The sequence below is a fragment of the Labeo rohita genome, chromosome 11 (assembly GCF_022985175.1).
Source record: "Labeo rohita strain BAU-BD-2019 chromosome 11, IGBB_LRoh.1.0, whole genome shotgun sequence".
NCBI lineage: Eukaryota > Metazoa > Chordata > Actinopteri > Cypriniformes > Cyprinidae > Labeo > Labeo rohita.
Genome location: NC_066879.1, coordinates 21,767,562 through 21,792,019, shown reverse-complemented (window position 1 = coordinate 21,792,019; position 24,458 = coordinate 21,767,562). Strand labels below are relative to the sequence as shown.

Genomic DNA, 24,458 nt, shown 5'->3' with positions numbered 1-24,458 from the left:
ACCAACGTTTGGCACGCCAGTATTGAAGTGTATGCTATTAATTACTTAATGACGTAATTAGATTTCTGCTTCTCACCTGTCTGAACCCAGCAGCCTGAATATCCTGGAGTTGTCCGAAATCTCCTGTGTAATCTGGGATGCAAAATGTGGATAGAATTATGGGATTGCACAACATGTATGCCATTTAATTTAGTTATATAGGAAATCCTAGTTTTAGTCAAAGGTTGACATACACCTTGCAAAATCTGTAAAATGTTAATTATTTTAACAAAATAAGAGGGATCATACAAAATGCATGTCAAGTTTTATTTAGTACCGACCTAAATAAGATATTTCACATAAAAGATGTTTACATATAGTCTACAAGAGAAAATAATAGCTGAATTTATAAAAATGACATATTTCAAAAGTTTACATACACTTGATTCTTAATACTGTGTTGTTACCTGAATGATCCACAGCTGTTTTTTTTTTTTGTTTTTTTTGTTTAGTGATAGTTAGAACAGTTAAACTGCCTGCTGTTCTTCAGAAAAATCCTTTAGGTCCCACAAATTCTTTGGTTTTTCAGCATTTTTGTGTATTTGAACCCTTTCCAACAATGACTGTATGATTTTGAGATCCATCCATTTTCAACTACTACAGAAGGTTTAAACGCTCACTGATGTTCCAGAAGGAAAAACCATGGCATTAAGAGTCGGGGGTGAAAACTTTTAGAATTTAAGATCAGGGTAAATTTCACTTTTTTTCTTCTGGGAAACATGAAAGTATCTTCTGTAGCCTCTGAAGGATAGTACAAACTAAAAAAAGATATGATATTTAGGCAAAATATGAAAAATGTACCCATCTCCATCCTGTTCAAAAGTTTTCACCCTCTGGCTCTAATGCATGTTTTTTCCTTCTGTAGCATCAGTGAACGTTTTAACCTTCTGTATAGTTGCATATGAGTCCTTCAGTTGTCCTTAGTGTGAAAAGATGGATCTTGAAATCATACAGTCATTGTTGGAAAGGGTTCAAATACACAAAAATGCTGGAAAACCAAAGAATTTGTGGGACTTGAAGGACAGCAGGCAGTTTAACTTTTCAGGACAAGCAAAAGACTCATGAACAACTATCACTAAAAAAAAACAAAAAAACAGCTGTGGATCATTCAGGTAAGAACACAGTAAGAATCAGGGGGATGTAAACTTTTAAAAAGGGTCATTTTTCACTATTTTCTCTAGACTATGTAAACATTTTATGTGAAAAATCTTATTCAGGTAAGTGCTAAATAAACAATAACATGCATTTTGTATGATCCCTCTTATTTTGGTAAAATAATTAACATTTTCTGACATGTTCTAAAAATAAATAACAGATTCTGAAAGGGGGATGTAAACTTTTGACCTCAGCTGTACATACATGAATCTGACTGGTCAATCGCTGTATTAAACAGTCCAAATTCTTTCATAATGATCACCAAATGGTATATTTACCATAACAATAATATTGTAAACTGAAATGTTTCCTATTGTTGCAGACTATAATACACATTGATTGAAAAAAATCTATTATGTATACATATATATATATATGGGCTATTTTACAGAATTGGTGCAAACTGCTGTCCCACAACCAAAAAATTGGTTTTATTGGGTACTTTCAATTGGGAGGTGGCTGTCCTGAACCCTAATCCCTAAATTTTAATTTATGAAAATTATATTTAAATCATTTTTTGCATTTTATTCCAAAAATATATATTTATTTTATATTATTTTATTGTAAATTATGAAACCAGTACAAAAAAACATGTGTCCCCCATTTTCATGTCACTACCAAAAAAAGTGTATGTTTTAGTCCATTGGCTGAGACTGATTTTTCATGTGTTCCTCCCTCTCATAGCTACATGGTCAGTAAATAGGCCCAATCATTTTGAGGCAAATGTGTTCAAAAGTCAAAATTCTAAGCAAGGTCACTATCAAACATCTTTTTTTCTTAAATGAAGTAAGAAAACTTAAAAAAGTGAAAACACTTTTTTGGGTATTATTTCATAACATTTATTTTTTACGTGTACAACTATTCAGAAGTGTGCTAGCTAACCATGTGCTGATTAGCATCTTTGAGCTAGATTCAAAAGTACCTAAATTATCATTATGATATAGTAGTGACCAGAACATTTGGAGAAGTTCCGGTAATGACATCATTGTTTTTTGGGGTGCTGTCCCACAAAATGTAGTTTTTAAGGGTGTTATCTGTTCAAAACTGTACTAGCTAACCATGTGCTGATTAGCATCTTTGAGCTAGATTCAAAAGTACCTAAATTATCATTATGATACAGTCGTGACCAGAACATCTGGTGAAGTTCTGGTAATGACATCATTGTTTTTTGGGGTGCTGTCCCACAAAATGTAGTTTTTAAGGGTGTTATCTGTTCAAAACTGTACTAGCTAACCATGTGCTAATTAGCATCTTTGCGCTGGGTCCAGAAGTACCTAAATTGTCACTAACATAACAGTCACGACTGAAACATGTCATCATTTTGGTAGCGACAAAAGGGAACACATATTTCTTTATTCGGGGAAAATAAAATTTATGTGAATTTTTAGTATTTTAGTATGTTTCCATAGCGTTTTAGTATGCGAGTTAAAAATCTGTAATGTGATGTGGTCCAAAACATTACTGTCACAGAAAATGTGCTGTCACTACCAAAACATGGGGTGTTTTGACAAAAAGAAAGTATATTGAATTATCAGCTAAGATGTTATGATAGAATTTGGTTCAGTGTATATTCAAACTAATGAATCTTTAAATTTGAAATCAGTATGATCGACTTTTGCCTTTTACAAAGAAAAATTGGATTCAAAATACAACAAAACTTATAAATCACACTTGAAATATTGTTGAAATTGTAATTGTTATTGATTTACCTCTGAAAACTTTTTAATAAAATAGCAAAAAATATATATATATTTACAAGGTAGATATAAGCAAAATCTTAATAGGTCAGTGTAACCCTTTTTATTAAATTATATATTACTGTGTTTCAGTAGTGACAAATTTGGGGAGAGGACAAATATTTCAAAACTTTCTGAAAATACAATGAGAAATAACTGCACAATTACTAGTGTACCTTGGATATTATACAATATGCTTACATGCAAAATTTGTAGAAACTGACTTTGCACAAATTATTAAATAAATTATTTGCATATACACTACCGTTCAAAAGTTTGGGGTCAGTACATTTTTATTGTTTCTTTTTTTTTTTTTTTTTTTTTTTTTTTTTTTTTTTAAGAAATTAATACTTTTATTCACCAAGGATGTATTAAGTTAATAATTAAAAGTTTATTAAAAGTTAATAATAAATAATTTACATTGTTATAAAATATTTATATTTTGAATAAACACTGTACTTTTTAAACTTGTTATTCATGAAAGAATCCTGAAAAAAAAAAACCACACAGGTTCCAAAAAATATTTGGCAGCACAACTGTTGATATTATCCAACATTGATCATTCTAATAATAAATCTGCATATTAGAGTGATTTCTGAAGGATCACGTGACACTTAAGACTGGAGTAACAGCTGATAAAAATTCAGCTTTTCATCACAGGAATAAATTCTATTTTAAAGTATGTTAAAATAAAAAACATTATTTTATATTGTAAAAACATTTTGCAATATTACTGTTTTTTTTCTATATTTTTAATCAAATAAATGCAGCCTTGATGAGCATGAGAAACTTCTTTAAAGACTATTACAAGTCTTACTGACCCCAAACTTTTGAACGGTAGTGTATATATATATAAAAAAATACAATTTTACATTTTTGTACGTATTTATAATTTAATATAATATATAATTTATATATATTACAATATTCTTGCTGCGTTTGTTTTGTCTGCTTCACAACGGGGCTCCAAACCATTCCGTCAGGCTTTATTTTGTGATATTATTGATAGGCTGTCTGTACATCATCTCTCACATATATGCAGCTTGACTTGCCTCATTAGATTTGAAGCTGCGTCCTTGCATGCCATGCCTCCAGAAGGCCAACACACTGTCTTGAAGGCAAACTAATAAGGATAGATAGATGCATAGAGAGACAGAGTCATTAAAAAGAGATTCAAATGTATTTCAAGTAAACATTTTGCTCATACAAAAGTGTGTTTAAATATGCCTAAAGTCTAACTTCGGTGGACTTAGAAAATGAAGGCATATTTACTTGAGGCCACTGTTAAATGTACCAAGGTCTCCTACCTATTGATTCAATCTGGAAGTTAAAAGTCAGTTCGGCTGAGAGTTTTCGACTGGACTTCAACCGACCCTGCAAATTTACAATCTTAATGCACCCTAGAGAGGAAGAAGAGAAGCAATTAATCACTATATCTGTTTTTTATATGCATTAATCTATTAATGCCATGTTCTGTGCTTACGATCTAAGCAGACTAAAATTGTATCTCTCTCCAGCTGGGTCACATGGATCACGCAGCTCTGTGGGGTATCTGAAACAACAACCGTTTTTAGAATTTTGCATTTCTAAAATTCCAAAAGAATCAAACCGGAATAAAAAGCTCATTTAAATGTAAAAATGTATATTAAAATACAAATAATTGTATTGTAAAATCAGGCAATTTTTGGTATAATGGTGTCATGTTTTAAGGTACCCACCAGAATCGAACCAATTGGAGGTAGAGTTGGGGTTGAGGGTCTCAAAGCGTACCACCTGGTGGAGCTCGGTCCCTTTGCTCACAGCTATGCAGATGAGAGGATACTGATGCTCTGGAACCACCAGCATCTCAAACACCTCCAGCGGACACGGCAGGGGGAAGTCTATGCTCTGCGGGGAATTAGGCGGTGGTTAACTTGGAACAGCGTGCATGTGAAAATGCCAAGTAAAGCAATTTTAATTACAAGTCTTAAGTAGAAGATCAGCAATTTTACAAGCTTAAAAGAGGCATGAATAGCTAATAATGTGGTCTGCGTGCAACATGCTGTTTCCAAAACCTTGAGTTAAACACCTCTCCTATGGGGTTTAGTGTAATGCTAATCAGCATATCACTTGGTAACATTCCCTGTCTCATTGCGCCCTCTAGAGGTCACATTTGTGACCCTGGACCACAAAAACAGCAGGGGTATATTTGTAGCAATAGCCTGCAATTCATTGTATGGGTCAAAATTATTGATTTTTCTTTCATGCCAAAAATCATTAGGATATTAAGAGTAAGTTCCATTAAGTTATTTTGTAAATTTCCTACCGTAAATATATATCAAAACTTATTTTTGATTAGTAATATGCATTGCTAAGAATTTCATTTGAACAACTCCAAAGGTGATTTTCTCAATATTTACATTTTTTTGCACCCTCAGATTCCAGATTTTCAAATAGTTGTATCTAGGACCAAATATTGTCCTATCCTAACAAACCATACATCAATGGAAAGCTTATTTATAGAAGTAACCATTATGAAAATTGATTGCTTATGAAATTACTGTAATGTCTTTCTCACTTTTCAGTGTAATGGTTACTTTTCTAAAACCAGGCAGCATCAATGACGCATACGGCTGATGAATTCGACCTCTGAAGAGCACAGCCTTTGAAATAAGACTTTATTAGCTTTTTTTGGTGATGGGAAACAGTGACTTACCTTGACCAACATGAATTTCTGCATGGATTCCACCCACTCAAAAAGGACAACACTAGACTGAAAGGCACCGCACAGGTACTTGTGACCAGTGTACGGATTCCTCACTGAGAATAAACAAGGCAAATCTGAATTAGAACACTTATGTTGCTTCATATTTTTGTGGAAACTGTAATACACTACAATTCAAAAGTTTGAAAAACCTAAAAAAAGAAAGCAAAAATAATACTTTCATTTAACCAGGGTGCAAGGAATTAATTAAAAGTGACAGTAAAGACATGTATAATGTTAGAAAAGATTTCTATTTCAAATTTTTTTTTTTCCTATTAATCAAAGAATCCTGGAAAATTGTATCACTGTTCCCACAAAAAAAAAAAAAAACGTGAAGCATTTTTAGGTCTTATAGAGTAATTAATGACAGAATTTTCATTTTTGAGTGAACTAACCCTTTAATTATTACAAACTACCACCCTTACATAGCCAATGCTTGACATATCCATAGTTCCTGTATAGCTAATAAGGTATAATAATAAGATTTTTAATGTTTTTTTTGTTTGTTTTGTTTTTTTTAAGAAGTCTCTTCTGCTCTCCAAGCATGTATTTATTTGATTCAAAGTACAGCAAAAGCAGTAAAATTTTGAAATATTTTTACTATTTAAAATGTTTCTATTTTAATATATTTTTAAATATAATTTATTCCTGTGGTCAAAGCTACATTTTCAGCATCATTACTCCAGTCCTCAGTGTCACAAGATCCTTCAGAATTCATTCTAATATTCTAATATTATTCTGCAGTTCAAGAAACATTTATTATTATTATTATTATTATTATTATTATTATTATTATTATTATCAATATTTAAAACAGTTGAGTACATTTTTCAGGATTCTTTGATGAATAGAAAGATCCAAAGATCAGTATTTATCTGAAATAAAAAGCTTTTGTAACATTATATACTATATACCATTGTTTTGAGGGAAAGAAATGATATACATTAATACTTTTATTTAGCAAGAATGCTTTAAATTGATTAAAAGTGATGATAAAGACATTTATAATGTTACAAAAGATTTCTACTTCAGATAAATGCTGTTCTTCTGAACTTTCTATTCAATAAAGAAACCTGAAAAAAATTCTACTCAGCTGTTTTCAACATAATAATAATAATAAATGTTTTTTGAGCAGCAAATCAGAATATTAGAATGATTTCTGAAGGATCATGTGACTGGAGTAATGATGCAAAAAATTCAGATTTGAAATCACAGGAATAAATGACATTATATACATATAAATATTTCATAAAATATAAAAATATTTCAAACTTTTACTGTTTTTTTCTGTACTTTGGATCATATAAATGCAGGCTTGGTAAGCAGAAGAGACATCTTTAAAAAAAACATTAAAAATCTTACTGTTCAAAAACTTTTGACTTGTAGTGTACTGAATCCAGAAACGCAGAATAAAAGGAAATTATGGGATCTGCTCACCTACACAGCACTTTTGACACCCTTTTGTTTCAGGGATCTTAGTGGACACTGAGAACTTCCTGAAATTCAAATAAAAACGTAAAATGAAGTATTTTAATTTTGACCACTGGTCACATCTTTGCGCTCACGCGCCACACACAGATCTGAACATTTACCTGGGGATTATTTTGTCAGGCAATTTATGTGTTGGTATGGCAACAGGGAGTTTTTGCATTTGTCGAGCATGTTCAAATAGACCCATAAGACTGTGAGAGTACAGATGACATGCTTTTCCTGCCAAAACACAATTTCATTATTCAAAACAGAGATACAGGACTATGTTAGGTAACAATTTACATATATGACTACATATGTTTCTACAATTCCAACTATTCTAGTATTATCACATTGCAAGCAGTTCTACTCTGTGAAGTAAAGTGTGACTCAAAAACAAAAATATCTTTCTAAAATTGTAGCAATAAAAAACTCTCTGTGACTACTTTGTAATCTGAAAAGCTAAACCTGATTTTTTTTTTTTTAAAGCACAGCTTACCGGATATTGATAGCAGGCTGTTGCTCATGACATAGAGCCAAGTACATCTCCTGGGGAAAAGCTGAGAATGACACAAAAATAGCTTTAGTACAAGACAAAAAGACTGACTGAAGAAGCACGCCACACTCAGAAAATATAAGGATGTATTTATAAAAATACATCACACAAAAAGTTTTTCCAGGCACATTTTTAATCTTTTTATTTTTTAAATGAATGCAACTACTTTGTTATGTAGGAAGACTAAACATAGGTTTGAAAACGTCTAAAAAGTAACATCACACCTGCTCCATGGATGTCTCGTGCAGCTCATTAAGGTTTAATGTGTAAATCCCTTCCTCTGCTCCAAATATCAGATACTGATCTGAAACGCATGAACAGGGAAGAACAAAACTCAGAATTGGTATCTGCAAATGCTTCTGTAGGCAATGTTAATGAATAAATAACGCACATATTAATAACTGATAATTAGCTAGATTATCATGACAAGCTCACCTCGTGTGTCTGGGTTGATCCATGAGGTAGCGCAGTGTATCTTTAACGGGCAGCCATTGAAGACTTTAGAGAAACATGCTCCCATCTGGACATGGGAATACAACACAATGGATAACTCAGATGCAGCCAAATGAATCACTGTTCAAAAGGGTTTGCATTGCAAAAATAATTCAACTGCATCATTCAAACAATTCATTTAATATTCTTTCAATATAATGTTTCTGAATAAAACTATGAAGTTCACTTACATGAACCTTTGGAGTTGGAGGGAGACCATTGCTGATGGGTTTCTGTGGGAAGAACAAATGAACATTAACAATAATATTATTTATATGATTATGTTATTATTTAATAATAATTAATCTTATAATACATACACATAAATACATACAATAATAAAACATATATCTGACCTATTAATAATGCAATATAATTATATGTAATAATATTAATAATAATATTAATATTGCTACATAAATTGCATGATTATTGTTTACATTATTATATAATTTATATAGTTTATATAAAGTTACACAATAATAACAAAAAATATATAAATTAATAATAAAATGCATATAAATATAATAAATATATTACATCATATTTGTTAAAATCATTCAATATAATTCTACATAAAAAATTGTAATAATATTATACTATTATATAATAATTGTATTTAAATAACTTTTAATAATTGTACTTAAATTTTACGTATAGACATACACAACAATAATAATATTGCTACATATATTGCATAATTAAAAAATAAATTATAATTACAAATACTGTTTGCAATTATTATGTAACTGAATCAATAATATTATGTACTAAATATTTAATGTATATAAACACATACACAGTAATAACAATATAATATTATAATTAAATTAACAATAAAATGCATATAAATATAATAAAAACATTTATTACATAATATTTGTTAAAATCACTTAGTATAATTATATGTAATCAACATTTGTAATAATATCACACTATTATGTAATAACTATGTAAACAACTGCATTTTGTACATACACCATTATACACAACCATAATAATAATAATAACAATTATTATTATTAATAAATCAATTATAATAAATATTAATTAGCAACAAATAATTATTTATTACAATAATAATAATAGTAATAATAATAAGAATGCAATATAAATATATGTAATAAAAACAATAATATTATTGCTACATATATTGCATAATTAAAAATAAATGATAATTTTAAGTATTATTGTTTATATATTGTATTTTTTTCATTAATATTATGTAATACATATGTAAATAAGTATATATATATAACAATAATTAATAAAAATGCATATAAATAATAAATACATTTATTACATTTGTTAAAATCATTCAATAAAATTATAAGTAATAATAAATATTAGTAATAATATTATACTATTGTTTTGTATATACACACATTATACACAATACTAACAATATTATTAAATAATATAAATAATTAAACTTATTACAATAATAATAATAATAATAAATAACATTATTACATTAATATTAATAATAATAACTCAGTTTCTTAAAATATTTGATTAATAAATATATCAACGTAAAAAGGGAACATCGATTTAAGACCACAGTGAATTAGGAGCATTAAAATATGAAACTATTAAAATAAATAAATAATTGCACTCAGCAAACATGTCAAAACCCTCATTCAAGAATCATAAATGTTATAAAAATCTCTTTTGGAATTGACTAAAATGAAGCAATACCGGAAAATCTTTCTTGTCCTTTGGTATAGGAACAGCAGGGGGCATTGTGGACTGTCTCTCCGTTGAGGGCGAGTGTTCAGATGGGCTAATTCCATTGCCTGTGGTTAAAGAAAGATATAGCATACAGTTTTAGTTTCTTCATACATCTTAAAAACTATTTTTTTACATAGGCATCCAGAAAGAGATGCACACAGACCACATTTATAAAGAAAGTGTTCTTTTTTTTTAAAATCTACATTCACATCAGAAATGATCAGCATTGTTTACTAAGCTACTGTTGCAATTTGCAGCTACCATACTAGAAAGACACAACAAAAACTAGACAAGCGTAATGAATCAAACACAATGATTGCAACAGTGACTGACAGGAAAACAATAAACTGACAAGGAAAAGAATACAAGGGTGGAGTGGGTGACTCATGATGCCTTTAAGTGGGTGTGTGACATTTTCACATGCCAACACCATTGACGCCGTTTCTCTTAGAAAGGGCAAGAGGAAAGAATGACATGTGATCTCACTACAGGCTGACTAAAGAAACTAACAATGGGACAGGTTGAGCGAGTGGGGTTTACTGTCTAAGTCTTACTGTCTCCTTCCTCATCATGATCTTCCTCTTCATCAAACGAGACCTGCAGCCTCTCGTCCAACTGACTACATATCCCAGCATCCCCCTGGGCTTCCCAAGGGCCGTGTTCTTCCCGATTGGTCTCATTACCTAAACTGCTGAGCTTGTTTGCGGGCAGCCGAGGAGGTGGAGGTCGAGGGGGTACGTTGGTGGATGATCGAGCCGGGCTTTCGGGCCCCGGACAGCGCTTTATAGTGCCCTGGTTTCCGTCATGATCACCAGAGGGGCTTTGATGTGGTCCGGGACTGGGCTTTGGCTGGAAACGGCAGAACAAAATTAGCAGCATGCTACCGGCTTCTGCCGGATCAATACCGTGATTACTAAAAAAAAAAAAGTAAAACTGTAGAAGCTGTTCAGTGATTTCCGATAAGCTTGTTTCAAGGTAAAAGGAGGACTCGGTTGCTCAAAATAAAACTGCTCAATCAAAACAACACCCAAACAACTATAGGGTTGGAAAGAAGTCTCTTATGCTCACTAGAGCTGCATTTATTTGATTAAAAATACAATAAATACAGTAATATTGTGAAATATTATTACAATTTAAAATAACTACTTTCTGTTTCAACATATTTTAAAATGTAATTTTTGCTTTGATGTCAAAGCTGAATTTTCAGCATCATTACTCCAGTCTTCAGTCTCACATGATCAGAAATCAGAAAATATTTGTGCTTGATATTATTTCTGGAAACTATTTTTTTCAGGATTCTGATCAATATAAAGTTCAAAGGCTTTTTTTTTAAATTAACAGTTTACAGTAAAAGTCCTTACTATCACTTTTGATCAATTTAATGCATCCATGCTGAATAAAAGTAAACAAAATATATAAAGGTTACTGAATCCAGTTCAAACCTTTGAAAGGTAGTGTAAATGTACAACTCTAATAAGGTTTATGTAAGTAAGAAAATAAAAAAATAAAAAAATAGCATTGCTGTCAAACGATTAATTGCAATTAATCGCAATTAATCGCATGCCAAAAAAAGTTTAACATGTGCGTGTTCTGTGTTTATGTATATATAAAATCACATATGTGTATATTTTTTAAATATTTACATATATATTTTTATATTTACATATATATGTGTAAATATATATATATATATATATATATATATATATATATATTTATATGTGTAAATACACACACACACACACACACACATGCTGTCAAATGATTAATCGCATCCAAAATAAAAGTTTATTACATTATATGTGTGTATACTGTGTATATTTACTATGTATCCATAATACACACATGCAGTATATCTTTTGAAAATATTTTTATTTGTATTTACAAGTATGTATTTATAATCATATAATTGATATATATATATATATATATATTCTGAACTATATACATGGATGTGTGTGTGTATTTACATAAACATGATACATTTACACAGCACACACACATATAGTATAAACAAAAACTTTTATTTTGGATGCGATTAATCACGATTAATCATTTAACAGCACTAAAACATATTTCACATTAAATATAAATATTAACAATTTATCTATGAATATGCTTATGTGTGTCTGTTTATATATACATAATAAATAAACAGTACACACACATATATTACGTAACCACAATCTTTTATTTTGGATGCGATTAATCGCAATTACTTTATTATTTTTTATTTATTTACTTACTTACATAAACCTGTTTGACAGCACTACAGTAAATAAATAAATATATAAATAAATATTCTTATAACATAAAACTTTTATTTGGATATTTACCTTGGGAGGAAGTGGTGGCGGGACTTTAGGCCTCATGGTGGAGCTTTTTGTACTAAAATGAATCAGAAATCCAATTAGATGAGTCACAACACTAATCATTTATGCTAATCGTGCTACAATCATTTTAGGACATTAAAAGGATGTTAATGGACCTCTGTGGTTGTTTTCATCTGACACTGGACCAACAAGGGTACAATACAGGACAGGAAACAGCCAACAAACAAACATGCAATCAAATGCACCAGGAATAATTCACTCTATAATGAAAATGCTGTTATTATTTACTGAGGCTCATGTTATTTCAAACCTGTATGCTGCAATTGTTTTCCGTGGAAAACAAAAGGAGGTTATTTTAAAGAATGGAATACAGTACACAAGTCAAGCTATATTGTGTTTTGTGATAGTCACTAATAACAGCATGTGGATAAATAAATAACAACATTTTTGTTTTTGAGTGAACTATACCTTTAAATGTAGAAGAAAGTTTGTCAGCATCACTAAGAGAGGGCATTATGAGTTTTATGGATTTGAACTAGCATTTAAAATCAGAAAAATATGGCTAAAGTGGTAGTTGGAAGAACCACAACATTGTAAAACGCCTGCTAGCCACTGCATTGCTAAATAAATGGAAAAAGAGATGGTGTGTCTTGCAAGAAAAGAAAACAGATGAAAGAATGACTCCCATGGAACTAAAAGGTCATGACATACTGGCAACATTTTCAGGGAACATTGAAAACAGAGTTTGATTCGAAAGAGATGTGGAAAAATATTCATATGTGTCCCAAAGGATAATGAATAACAGAAAAACGTCTCAGGCACTCGAGTTCACGCCAAAAAGTTGCCAGTGCGTCATGATCTTTAAAGGGACAGTTCACCCAAAAATGAACATTCTGTCATTAATTACTCACTCATGTCATTTCCAAACCTGTAAGACCATCGGTCAGCTTCAGAACACACGTTAAGATATTTCATTCAAGGGCCTTAAAGGTTGCAAGGACATCTTAAAGATAGTCCATGAACAGAAGATTTGCTGCATAAAATTGTTAAAGGGGTCATCGGATGCTAAGTTCACTTTTTCATGTTGTTTGAACATTAATGTGTGTTGTCAGTGTATGTACAAATCTACCCTATAATGATAAAAATCCATGAAGAGGCCGCTCCCATGATAGTTGATTGACATGAGCGTCTTACCTCAGATCAGCTGTAACAGTCCAACCTCCATTGTTTTGATGCCAGAGCAGGGATGTAAGTTAGACAAGAATATCTCCGAATGAACGATTGAGGTGTTGTGTTCCTGGATGTAATAATGAACATAGTGGTCGTCATTTACTCCCGACATCTGAGCCGCTGAAGATGCAATGGATTACGTTTGTTTGTGAAGGCAATGCACCTCCCGATCTACATATATCCGTCTATGTTTGCGCAAATCATTCGTGATCCAGCTTCACTTACAGCAGAAGTGAGTATGAGGGTTTTTTTATGAATCTTTGCGATCGCCTTTCCTTATAACGTGGTAGTTAGGAAGTTTAGCGGCTGAATGCAGCTAAATGCAGCTAAAGTAAACAAGAACATCATTCTACAGAGCGAAGAGAGGGGCGGGGCGAGCAGAGCTCATTTGCATTTAAAGTAACAACCTCTTAGAATGAGATCATTTTGACAAGGTAAAAAGGGTGTTGTTTTACAAAACCATTGAGAATTTTTAATCAAAGTATATTAGAGACTTTTCATTAAGACCCTAAAGAATCACATCAACTTCTGGAAAATTGGCATCCGATGACCCCTTTAATTCTGACAGCAAATTTAGTCTTAGGAATGGACTTTTGACTAAAATGTCATTTATTTTTAGTCATATTTTTATCATCTGATTTGTTTTAGTTTTAGTGTCCTAAATATCATCTACAGTGGATTTAGTCGGCTAAAATCTAATGAGTTTAGTTATAGTGCAATGCATTCATTAAGCAATTCTCTAAAATTACCAAACTCATTGTATAGGTTTGATACTAAAGAAGAACACTTCCAAAACAAAGATTCACATATAATTTACTCACCCCCTTGTCATCCAAGATGTTTATGTCTTTCTTTCTTCAGTCATAAAAAAATTATGTTTTTTGAGGAAAACATTTCTGCATTTTTCTCCATATAATGGACTGATATGGTGCCCCAATTTTGAACTTTCAAAACACAGTTTAAATGCGGCTTCAAATGATCCCAAATGCGGTTGTAAACCGGTTGTCTTACTCAGCTTGGACTTTTATTGTTCCGGTTCATGACAGTTTTGAGGGTATGTCGAAAAAATCATTTCAAAATCATCCTACATCACTGAGGAAGTACCGACCCAGTGTTTGCAATGTGAACATGCAAAGAAGATCAAACACCCTTAACAAAAAACGCACAGAACATGAGATGGGAGTTTTTCGACATACCCTAACTGTCATGAACCTGAACAAAAACAGTCCAAGCTGAGTAAGACAAGACGAGCGTTTGACATTAAAAAGTATATAATATTGTATTTTTTTAAATGAAAATACCCGATGGTTTTGCTAGATAAGACCCTTCTTCCTCGGCTGGGATTGTTTACAACCGCATTTGGGATCGTCTGAAGCCGCATTTAAACTGCATTTTGGAAGTTCAAAATCGGGGCACCATATCAGTCCATTATATGGAGAAAAATGCTGAAATGTTTTCCTAAAAAACATAATGTCTTTACGACTGAAGAAAAAAAGACATAAACATCTTGGATGACCAGGGGGTGAGTAAATTATTTGTTATTCTGGAAGTGGACTTCTCCTTTAATTATTTTATCATGATAGACACATTTTTAAATGCTGTGACATGAAACATGCCTTTATATTAAAATTAAGTAAAACTACTTCTCATAAAGAAACAAGAACGTTGTCTTCTTTTCAATGAAATAATTCTGCATTCTTTATTACAACTTGTTTACCACATTCTTCATTCTTCCAAGCAGACATATTTATTTATATAAATGTAGATTAATCTTTATTAGGACTACTAAAGTGATTCAGCTAAGAGCAGTGATTTTCTGTCTTTCTTTTGTTGCTTGATTAACATCAATGCCACAGACAATAGCAATTAAATTAGACTGCTGTCAAATGCACGGATGGAATTTACAGATGCACGTCCGCTATTCTCCCAAATGTTTACGTTTACCCTAGACGTAATCGAGTGTGTTTACGTGAATACTTGTCAAAAGGGACAATTCCACATCATTTTGTGTGTATTTCTTCATTCGTGCGATACAAAAGAGCACTCGTGCGCTGTGTGATAGGCACTGCTTCAATGTGTGTCTTTTGCGCCGTCAAATTTATCCATATGTCTGCTCTTCTCTTACTCCCAGATATTGACATTTTTTAACATTTTATGAGACCTGCAGCAAATGTATGCTAGCTTATGTCCTGCCGGATAGATCAGCAGTTCAAATGTACGCATCTAACCTCTTAACCATGCAGCAGAAATTCAGAAATCCTCCCTCCCTAACATTTTCATCTCATTTTTATTAATTGACAAAAATGTCAATAGCTTTTCGTCATAGTTTTTGTCATTCAAAAGAGTTTTCGTTTCGTTATCGTCTCATTTTCGTCAGTGTCCTTGACGAAAATTATTCATCAAACGAAGTTAACAAAGGCATAAAGTCATTGTGCACAAAAAAAGTATTCTCATAGCTTCATAAAATTATGATTGAACCACTGATGTCACATGAACTACTTGTTCGTTGTTCTTACTACCTTTTCTGGCCTTGAACGTGTCAGTTGCGTTGCTGTTTATGCAGGGTCAGAAAGCTTTCAGATTTCATTAAAAACATCTTAATTTGTGTTCTGAAGAAGAACGAAGGTCTTACAGGTTTGGAAAGACATGAGGATGAGTAATTAATGACAGAATTTTCATTTTTGGGTACACTAACCCTCTTTATGTGTTTAACCTCTAGAGCAGCAGGAAGAGATTGGCTATAGAATCGGAGGAACTTACTGTTGCAATTCATCATCATGATCATCACCATCATCTTCACCCTCATCATCATCCTCCAAATGAGCCTCATGCCCCCTAATGAGGATTGAGAAGGTTGCGGCGCTCATTCAATCAAGATTATTCATTTGATGAAACAATTTGACTTTCCACGGATAAGATTAAAGGTTAATGGGCTGTTCACACAGGACATTCAGAGTAGTTTTTAACTGTTCATTTATGTAAATATGCACTAGACTATTTGTGTGAGCTCTGTGATGCGTCTCACTGTTTTTTCAGCATCTCATGCATCTCGCACACTTTTTTTTGCCTGATGTTTTTGAACACAAACACATGTCCTGTATGAACAAGCCCATATGCATCATAAGATATTGTGATTTCAAAATCAACATTTAGGTACTGTAACATAACTACATAAATACATAATCCAGCGATTCAGGATGATTCAGTGACATTCCCTTTAAAGACGGCCATTTAAAAAAAAAGTGTGACTAATTAATATCAGGACAATCCCAGCGACCAATTTAGACATGCATCTGGAGTAAATTTCATTTAGAGGGACTAACTGGTTAATTTCCCCCTGAGGAATGGAAAACTAATACTGTGGCAAAAATAATACAGATCTCCAACACAGCATTGCCAAGCAAATCAGCCTTTGGTTCCACTCGGACAAGCACAAAAGGGCAAGGTTAGGTCACATCAAATATTGATCAGATGAAAAACCAGCTATGCAGAGAGACAGTGAGAGAGAGATGTAAGGGTAGAGTTTGACAGAGCAGCAAAAAGATAGAAAGATAGAGAGAGAGAGAGAGAGAGAGAGAGAGAGAGAAGAAGCCAAGGAAAAAAAAAAAAACTATGAAAGAGCACAGGAGTGAAGGACACAAACAAAGCAACGGCATCATACCTCTGATGCAGCTCCTCTTCAACAGATTTCAAGAGGCTCCTGTAAAAAAAGAACTTATAAAATGAGAGATGATACATAACAGGTGATCCTTTCACTGCAAAGCACATGTAAAAACACATGACGCACAGTTTTATAACACATCAAGGGATCCATTAGCCCTCATTGATTTAAGGCTAAATAAACAAGCATTTACTGCTAATTTGTCTCTGGTGACACCGGGAAACAGTCCAATGTTCAGCTGTTAAATTTTAAGAGAATGTCTGCTTCCGACCGTCTGGAAGCTCTGTTCAAAAGTTGTTTATCTACACTGCACCTAAATTATTGAACAGTACGGTTTTCTGTTGTAAAAAGGATTTAAAAGAAAAATCAGTTGAGCTTTTACGTTTCCTCAAGAAAATACCAGTTCCCGCAAGGTAGCAAAAGTTTTAGGTTTTGTTTCTGCACTAATGAAATGCTGCATCTCTTAGTATTCATTCTGTGATCCAATCATAATTTGGTATGTAAATAGGTACAAGAAACAAGATCCGATTGCAATTCAGCATGCAAATATTATGACAGCATTACTTTGATTACATTTTGAAGGCTTAAAGGGATAGTTCACCCAAAAATGAAAATTCTGTCATTAATTACTCACCCTCATGTCGCTCAAAACCCGTAAGATCTTCACTCATCTTTAGAACACAAATGAAGATATTTTTGATGATATCTGAGAGCTTTCTGACCCTGCATAGACAGCAACACAACTACAGCGTTTAAGGCCAAGAAAGGTAGTAAGGACATCGTTAAAACAGTCCATGTGACATCAGTGTTTCAACCGTTATTTATGAAGCTATGAGAATACTTTTTGTGCACAGAGAAAACAAAAATAACTTTATGGTGCTTCATGGTATTGTCGTGAATGCACATCGAACACTGACATGGAAGAGAAGAAATTGTTGAATAAAGTCATTTCTTTGTGCACAAACTGTATGTCACATGGACTATTTTATAGTGCAGGGTAATAAAGCTCTCAGATTTTATAAAAAATATCTTAATTTGTGTTATGAAGATCAATGAAGGTCCTACGGGTTTGGAACGACAAGAGAGTGAGTGATTAATAACATAACTTTCATTTTTGGGTGAAGAATCCTATTAACCTTTGATCAACATAATCTTTAATCATACATTTCTTAAAAACTCTATTTACACTACCAGTCAAAAGTTTTTGAACAGCAAAATTTTTAATGTTTTTTAAAGAAGTCTCTTCACATCAAGCCTGCATTTATTTGATCCAAAGTACAGCAAAAAGAGTACATTTTTGAAATATTTGTACTACTTAAAATAACAGTTTTCTATTTGAATATATTTTAAAATGTAATTTATTCCTGTGATTTCAAAGCTGAATTTTTAGCATCATTACTCCACTCACATAAACCTTTAAAAATCATTCTAATATTCTGATTTGCTGCTCAAAAAACATTTATTATTATTATTTTGAAAACAACCGAGTACAGAAAGTTCAGAAGAACAGCATTTATCTGAAATAGAAATCTTTTGTAACATTATAAATGTCTTTATCACCACTTTTGATCAATTTAAAGCACCCTTGCTGAATAAAAGTATTGATTTCTATAATTTCTTTCTGCTTAGTGAGCAGAAGAGACTTCTTTAAAAACATTGAAAATCTTACTGTTCAAAAACTTTTGACTGGTAGTGTACAAAGACCAAAAGGTCCTACATCAACAATATATGTGAAATACAAAATCTGACCGACTAAACATCATTTGAACAGACATAAAATGACAGAGATCTGAAACAGAAAAAAGCAGCACATTATGCAGTTCTTATAAAATCACAAAAAGACATGCGATATTAGACGACAGCCACCCTAAATGTGAAAATTACATTTCCGTGCACCATCTGCAAGAGAAAATACCATGATGGATTTCTCCATCATAAAGCTAAGGCTGAACACAAATTTTCTCACTTCTTGAGATTTGTAGCTAATTAATCTTAAAGTACACCATATTTTTTTCCCCCCAAAAGTAGAACTTTTAAAAATATCCAGTCATATAAGAACCCCGTGGTGGCCACAATTTTAAAGCGGCACAACCTACAGAAAACTACTCACTGTATCTCAGTACTCCTCTATTATCAGGAACTTAAAAAATAAAAACAAATCACTAAATAAATAAAGGTGGACAAATGCACTGGTGAATCTAGTATTTCTACTAGAGTATCAGTTAAAAATGTCTCTTAGGTCGCAGTATAATGGATCAATAGAAGCTCTATCCATAAAAAGTTATTGTAATGAATGTTGCAGTACTATAGAATGCAATACATCATTTCACCTGCACCAAAAATACACAATATAACAGCTATAATGCATAAATTATAGCATAGCATAAGATAAGCAGAGTGCACTTTAGCCATATTTACAATAAAGCACGACCATAAAAATAACCATAAATGACCATAAACATTGCAACTACCAAAAGAGCACAGGCACCTGGACTATTCATCCTGACAATACTATTCTACTTTTACAGCTACAGAGTTCATCATTAACCAAACAGAGGCTGATTACTGCATCCGCGCATGAAACCGACTGAATGAGAGCGAATGAGAGCGGATGAGAGCTCATATACGGTGAAGTGTGACGCTGAGGGGGTGTCTCTTGAAAGTGCTCGGGACCCATCTGTTGACGAGAGCTGAGAGCAACACCTCTGAGCACACGCACAGGCGCTCACACAAACACAGAGGGAACGGTTTCACTGCCACTCCATCTGGTGTACTCGACCTTCTGTTCACTATATGGCAAAAACCGTCAACAAGGCACAGGGCGTGTGTATTAGAAAAGAACGGCAGTTGTATAGATCCCACGCAAGCTACCTGCAAGTGTCACACTAGTGAGACAGCAATGTCACGTGTGAGAAAAATGGATGTACAGAGAAAAACACACACATCATGAACAAACCCTGCATGTGGCTTTACCTCTGAATGAACTCCCTCGTGAATACAGGGAAACGAAAACATACACAGCTTGACATACAACTGAACTCAATGCATCATCAAGCTGACAACGTGACGATGCAGTGTTTCCTAAGATCCTCTAGGGCTCTATGCAGAGCGTTTAAAAAGATAGAAAAAATAAATAAAAACAGCAAAACGAGCTGTTTTGTACAGCTAAAAATAGCTGGGAGGCAGAGACCTGAAGCCACACCCATAAAATCTACATATGACCACGCCCGCTCTTACAGGAAGAAAAAGGTGGAAAAGGTGGACTGAATTTTTATTGTCTGACTTTTAATCTAATGTGCAACCGTGAGCTGAAACTTACTTGTTTCCTCCCAAGATGGAGCCTTTAGGCGATCCCTGTCCATAATCCATCTGTAAATCCTGGAATAAAGAGAAAGGAAGTCACATAGAGCATATCTTCATGTTAGGCTTCAAAATATGCGGAACGCTGGTATGTTTACACAGAGCTTGGGCTACATTCATGCACATGTCAGAAGATGCATGAAAAGAGAAATGAATGTTAAGACCTGGTTGACATGGTGTTGGCAAATCAGATTGGGCGATTATGAACTCTAGGTTATTTGTTTGTCACTAGTGTTGTTTGCTATTAATCCATACATGCGGTTATATAACAGTTTTGGATTTTCAAGGTTGATTAGTGAGTGAAAACAATGGAAGAGACGATGAGCATTCATCTACAGTATATAAGCGCTACAACAGCAAGCAAGCGCACAGCTCTTGCCATAATCATCTTTGGTTTCTTTTCTTAGATTGTCAGTTTTCATAAAATTTTTAAAAGATACTTTGAAGTATGTTTCTGCATTCAATGAAAGTCAATGGTGTCCAAACCAACACTGACTTTCATTGTAGGCAAAAAACAAAACACAGAGACATTTTTCAATACCACCTTTCATGATCAGCAGAAAAAATTGCATGTAAGTTTGAAAAGACAGTTTTTAGTACAATGAAACAAATATTAAAGGGATAGTTCATCTAAAAATGAAAATCACCCCTTGGTGAAGGACCTACTTCCTCTTTGGTAGCACATCATATTTATAAATGCCACAAACTAAGAAGTAAAGAGTGAACACATCTGTATTAGCAGAACCATTAATGCTTATACATATATATATCCGGATGTATTTTATATGTATTTTGTTTATTTATGGATGTATGTTATATGTATTTTTGTTCTGTGTTTTTATTTTGCTACGTACAATGCTTTAGCAATATGTATACGTATGTCATGCCAATAAAGCAATATGAATTGAATAAAGATTTGACATTTATCATGATAATTATTGCCGATTCGCATCAGAATGCCTTTGTTAACCCCCAGGAGCTGTGTTGGGTAGTTTTTATGATGGATGGATGCACTTTATTGGACTTTAAAATCTCAACACCCATTCACTGCCATTATAAAGCTGGGAAGAGCGAGAACATTTTTTTAATATAACTCAGACTGTATTCATCTGAAGGAAGAAAGTCATATACATCTAGGATGGCTTGAGGGTGAGTAAATCATGGGGTAATTTTCATTTTTGGGTGAACTATCGCTTTAAATCATATTTTACACTACAAAAAGAAACGCAACTTTATTCACATGGAAGATTAACAGATTAAGCACACCTAGACAGACAACCTATCTTTTCAATACCGAAAAACTTAAATTCAAGCTTTAGGATGAAACGACTGCAGAGGACTGTTGGAAAGGAATTAATTCAAACTTCTCCCAATGTTGTACTCTTAATTAGAGCTCTGTGGGTGGACTGGGCCATGTGCTATCTCTCCTCCCACTCACCAATATGATCATTCAAGCAGGCAATGACTTGAAATAGCTTAGTGTTCATGAATTAATGGAACCATAAAACAGAGGCAGCATCTATTAAAAGCAGCACCTCAGACATTGAAAAAGTGCAAAGTGAGGAATATTGTAGGAGTATGATATTGTTTTCGACCTAATGCCTATCTGTGGCATGTCGATTATACCACAACAGTTTCAACTCATCCCTTAGTGTGTGGAGAAAACGTGTTTACAGTAAATAATCTAATCTTATAATGGAAGCTGGATGGGGAGCTAATGTAATTTCAACACGTCACGACCAACTGAAAAAGTTAACAAGGTTAATTTAACTTGTGATCCACATGGGAATACCAGGAAAGGACAAGGAAGGAACCCAGAAAAACCCTACATAAGCCAGACAATTTTAATGTATTTTTATTACATTATTATTATTATTATTATTATTGAATTAAATTAACAATTTTTTAATTAAATTTATAAAATTATTAATTATTTTATTATTTAAATTAAATGTATTAATTCTATACATTTTTATTATTTAGGTTTTAAATGTTAGAATTTTCCAATAATACAATTTGTATTACAAAATATTGGCACCCAAAATATGCACTGAAGCAGTCACAATATATCATAGATGTGGTGGTTAAAAAAAAAAAAAAAAAAAATCTGGACTATTCCTTTAAGAGAAATGGTGTGTCTTATTTCTTTGAGGGAAGTTGGCTGCGGTGCCTCATCCATTAGAGGAAATGTTCTGGCAGAGGATTTTGCTATAATAATCAGGTTACTGACGATTAATCCTGAGGACCTTCTTCTCTCTCAAACTGTCTTTAATTTTTCTTTCTCTTTTTTGCAGCTTCCATACCTCTATCGCTCGTTTTCTCCGTCTTACTCTCTCTCTCTCTCTGTCTCTTTCTCTCTCTCTCTGGAATACAGCTTTCAGCCATGCAAAACCTCATTGATTTTGCCCTGAAGATTAACAAACCAAATTTCCTTTGCGCAGCAAACTGTCATATCCTTATTCGCTTGCTGCCTTTCTGCTGATGGGAGGCTTTTCAGTAAGAGTGATGGAGAGAGAAAGGATGGAAGAGTAAAAGCTAACAGAACATCCCAGACTATCCGCTTCACTGCTTCTGTCACCGCCTTCTTTCATCTGCCTCCCTTTGGTTTCTTCATAGGCAGTCAAAGACACCCATTCCAAGCATGTGATTTGCTGTGCCACCTCACTGCGTGGGCTTCAGACCAGATGGATGAGGTGTCACTCAAGAAAGCCTTAAAAATGCAAAAAAGATGAAAAAGGGAAAAACGTTTCTTTGCACGGTGAGGCTATTTAAAACTTGGCAAACTATGCAACACCATTCTCCAATATTTCCCTGTCATTGTCCAATAGCAAAATCCACTAAAAAGCCAAACAATAAAATTAGTATTCACAATCTGTGTGTATATATATAATAAATAAGCAAAAAGAAATATTACATTTACCAAATTTATGAAATGCACAGAAAAATTTGCATATATGTATAAGTATGTATTTGCATACTTTGCAAAAATTTGCACTTGCAAAAAAAAAAAAAAAAAAAAAAAAAAAAAAAAGTAAAATATAAATAAATCTGTGTGTGTGTAAAATGAAAAAAGCAGATGTCCAATTAAAATAGTTAAGTTAATTTACTCCACAATAAATATTCAAGATCCAATATAATTAAAAATTACAAAATTACAAAATGTTTATTAAAACTTTTTAGCAAAATGTACTTAAATGTACTAAATTTACAAAATGTGTGTGGTGTGTGTGTGTGTGTATATAAAGCAACTTATGAAATATTAAATCTAATGTAATGTTAACTTAAAAAAAAGCAAAATATATAAATAAATGTTTGTGTGTGTGTCTGTGTGTGTGTGTGTCTGTGTGTGTGTGTGTGTGTGTGTGTGTTCGTAAAATTAAAATACCAGATGTCAAATTAAAAAGAAAAATGTCAAATTAATTTTGTGAATTTAATATTGTGAATCAAGTTAATTTACTCCACAATAAATATTCAAGATCCAATTTAATTCAAAGCAAAATATACAAAATTTTCATATTTTAGGTAAAAAATTTTAGCAAAAAGTACCTAAATGTACTAAATATACAAAGTGTGTGTGTGTGTGTGTGTGTGTGTGTATGAATCAACATATGAAATACTATATGCACTTAATTCACAATGTAATGTAAACTTTAAAAAATTGGACATTTGCAAAAAAAAAAAAAAAGTAAAATATAAATACATATCTGTGCTTGTGTGTGTGTATAAACCAACATATGAAATATTAATGCACTTAATTCACAATGTAAGGTAATGTTATCTTTAAAAAGCTGGACATTTGCAAAAAAAATGCTTGTGTGTGTGTGTGTGTGTGTGTGTGTGTGTGTGTGTGTGTGTTTATAAGTAAAAATAAAATAGCAGACATCAAATTAAAAAGAAAACTGTCAAATTACTTTTGTGAATTTAATATTGTGAATTAGGTTAATTTACTCCA

At 32.6% G+C, this 24,458-nt stretch overlaps 1 protein-coding gene across 6 annotated transcripts in view; it reads right to left on the bottom strand.

The window, feature by feature from the left end:
- The window catches only part of map4k3a (mitogen-activated protein kinase kinase kinase kinase 3a), a 99,048-nt gene that overhangs the window by 1,376 nt on the left and 73,214 nt on the right, over positions 1–24,458 (bottom strand). For 2 of the 6 annotated variants that reach the window (XM_051123339.1, XM_051123340.1), the window contains 18 exons: positions 20,466–20,524; positions 17,147–17,185; positions 16,246–16,320; positions 12,259–12,310; positions 10,477–10,771; positions 9,890–9,987; positions 8,383–8,424; positions 8,135–8,219; positions 7,924–8,003; positions 7,643–7,703; positions 7,266–7,383; positions 7,111–7,169; positions 5,626–5,729; positions 4,649–4,817; positions 4,414–4,482; positions 4,238–4,330; positions 3,983–4,053; positions 77–132 (listed from right to left, as the gene is read on the bottom strand). In XM_051123339.1, the coding sequence (XP_050979296.1) occupies positions 77–132; positions 3,983–4,053; positions 4,238–4,330; positions 4,414–4,482; positions 4,649–4,817; positions 5,626–5,729; positions 7,111–7,169; positions 7,266–7,383; positions 7,643–7,703; positions 7,924–8,003; positions 8,135–8,219; positions 8,383–8,424; positions 9,890–9,987; positions 10,477–10,771; positions 12,259–12,310; positions 16,246–16,320; positions 17,147–17,185; positions 20,466–20,524 (1,625 nt within the window). The remainder of the gene's footprint in view (positions 1–76; positions 133–3,982; positions 4,054–4,237; positions 4,331–4,413; positions 4,483–4,648; positions 4,818–5,625; positions 5,730–7,110; positions 7,170–7,265; positions 7,384–7,642; positions 7,704–7,923; positions 8,004–8,134; positions 8,220–8,382; positions 8,425–9,889; positions 9,988–10,476; positions 10,772–12,258; positions 12,311–16,245; positions 16,321–17,146; positions 17,186–20,465; positions 20,525–24,458) is intronic. The other 4 variants (XM_051123343.1, XM_051123345.1, XM_051123341.1 and 1 more) reach the window with 2 other exon arrangements.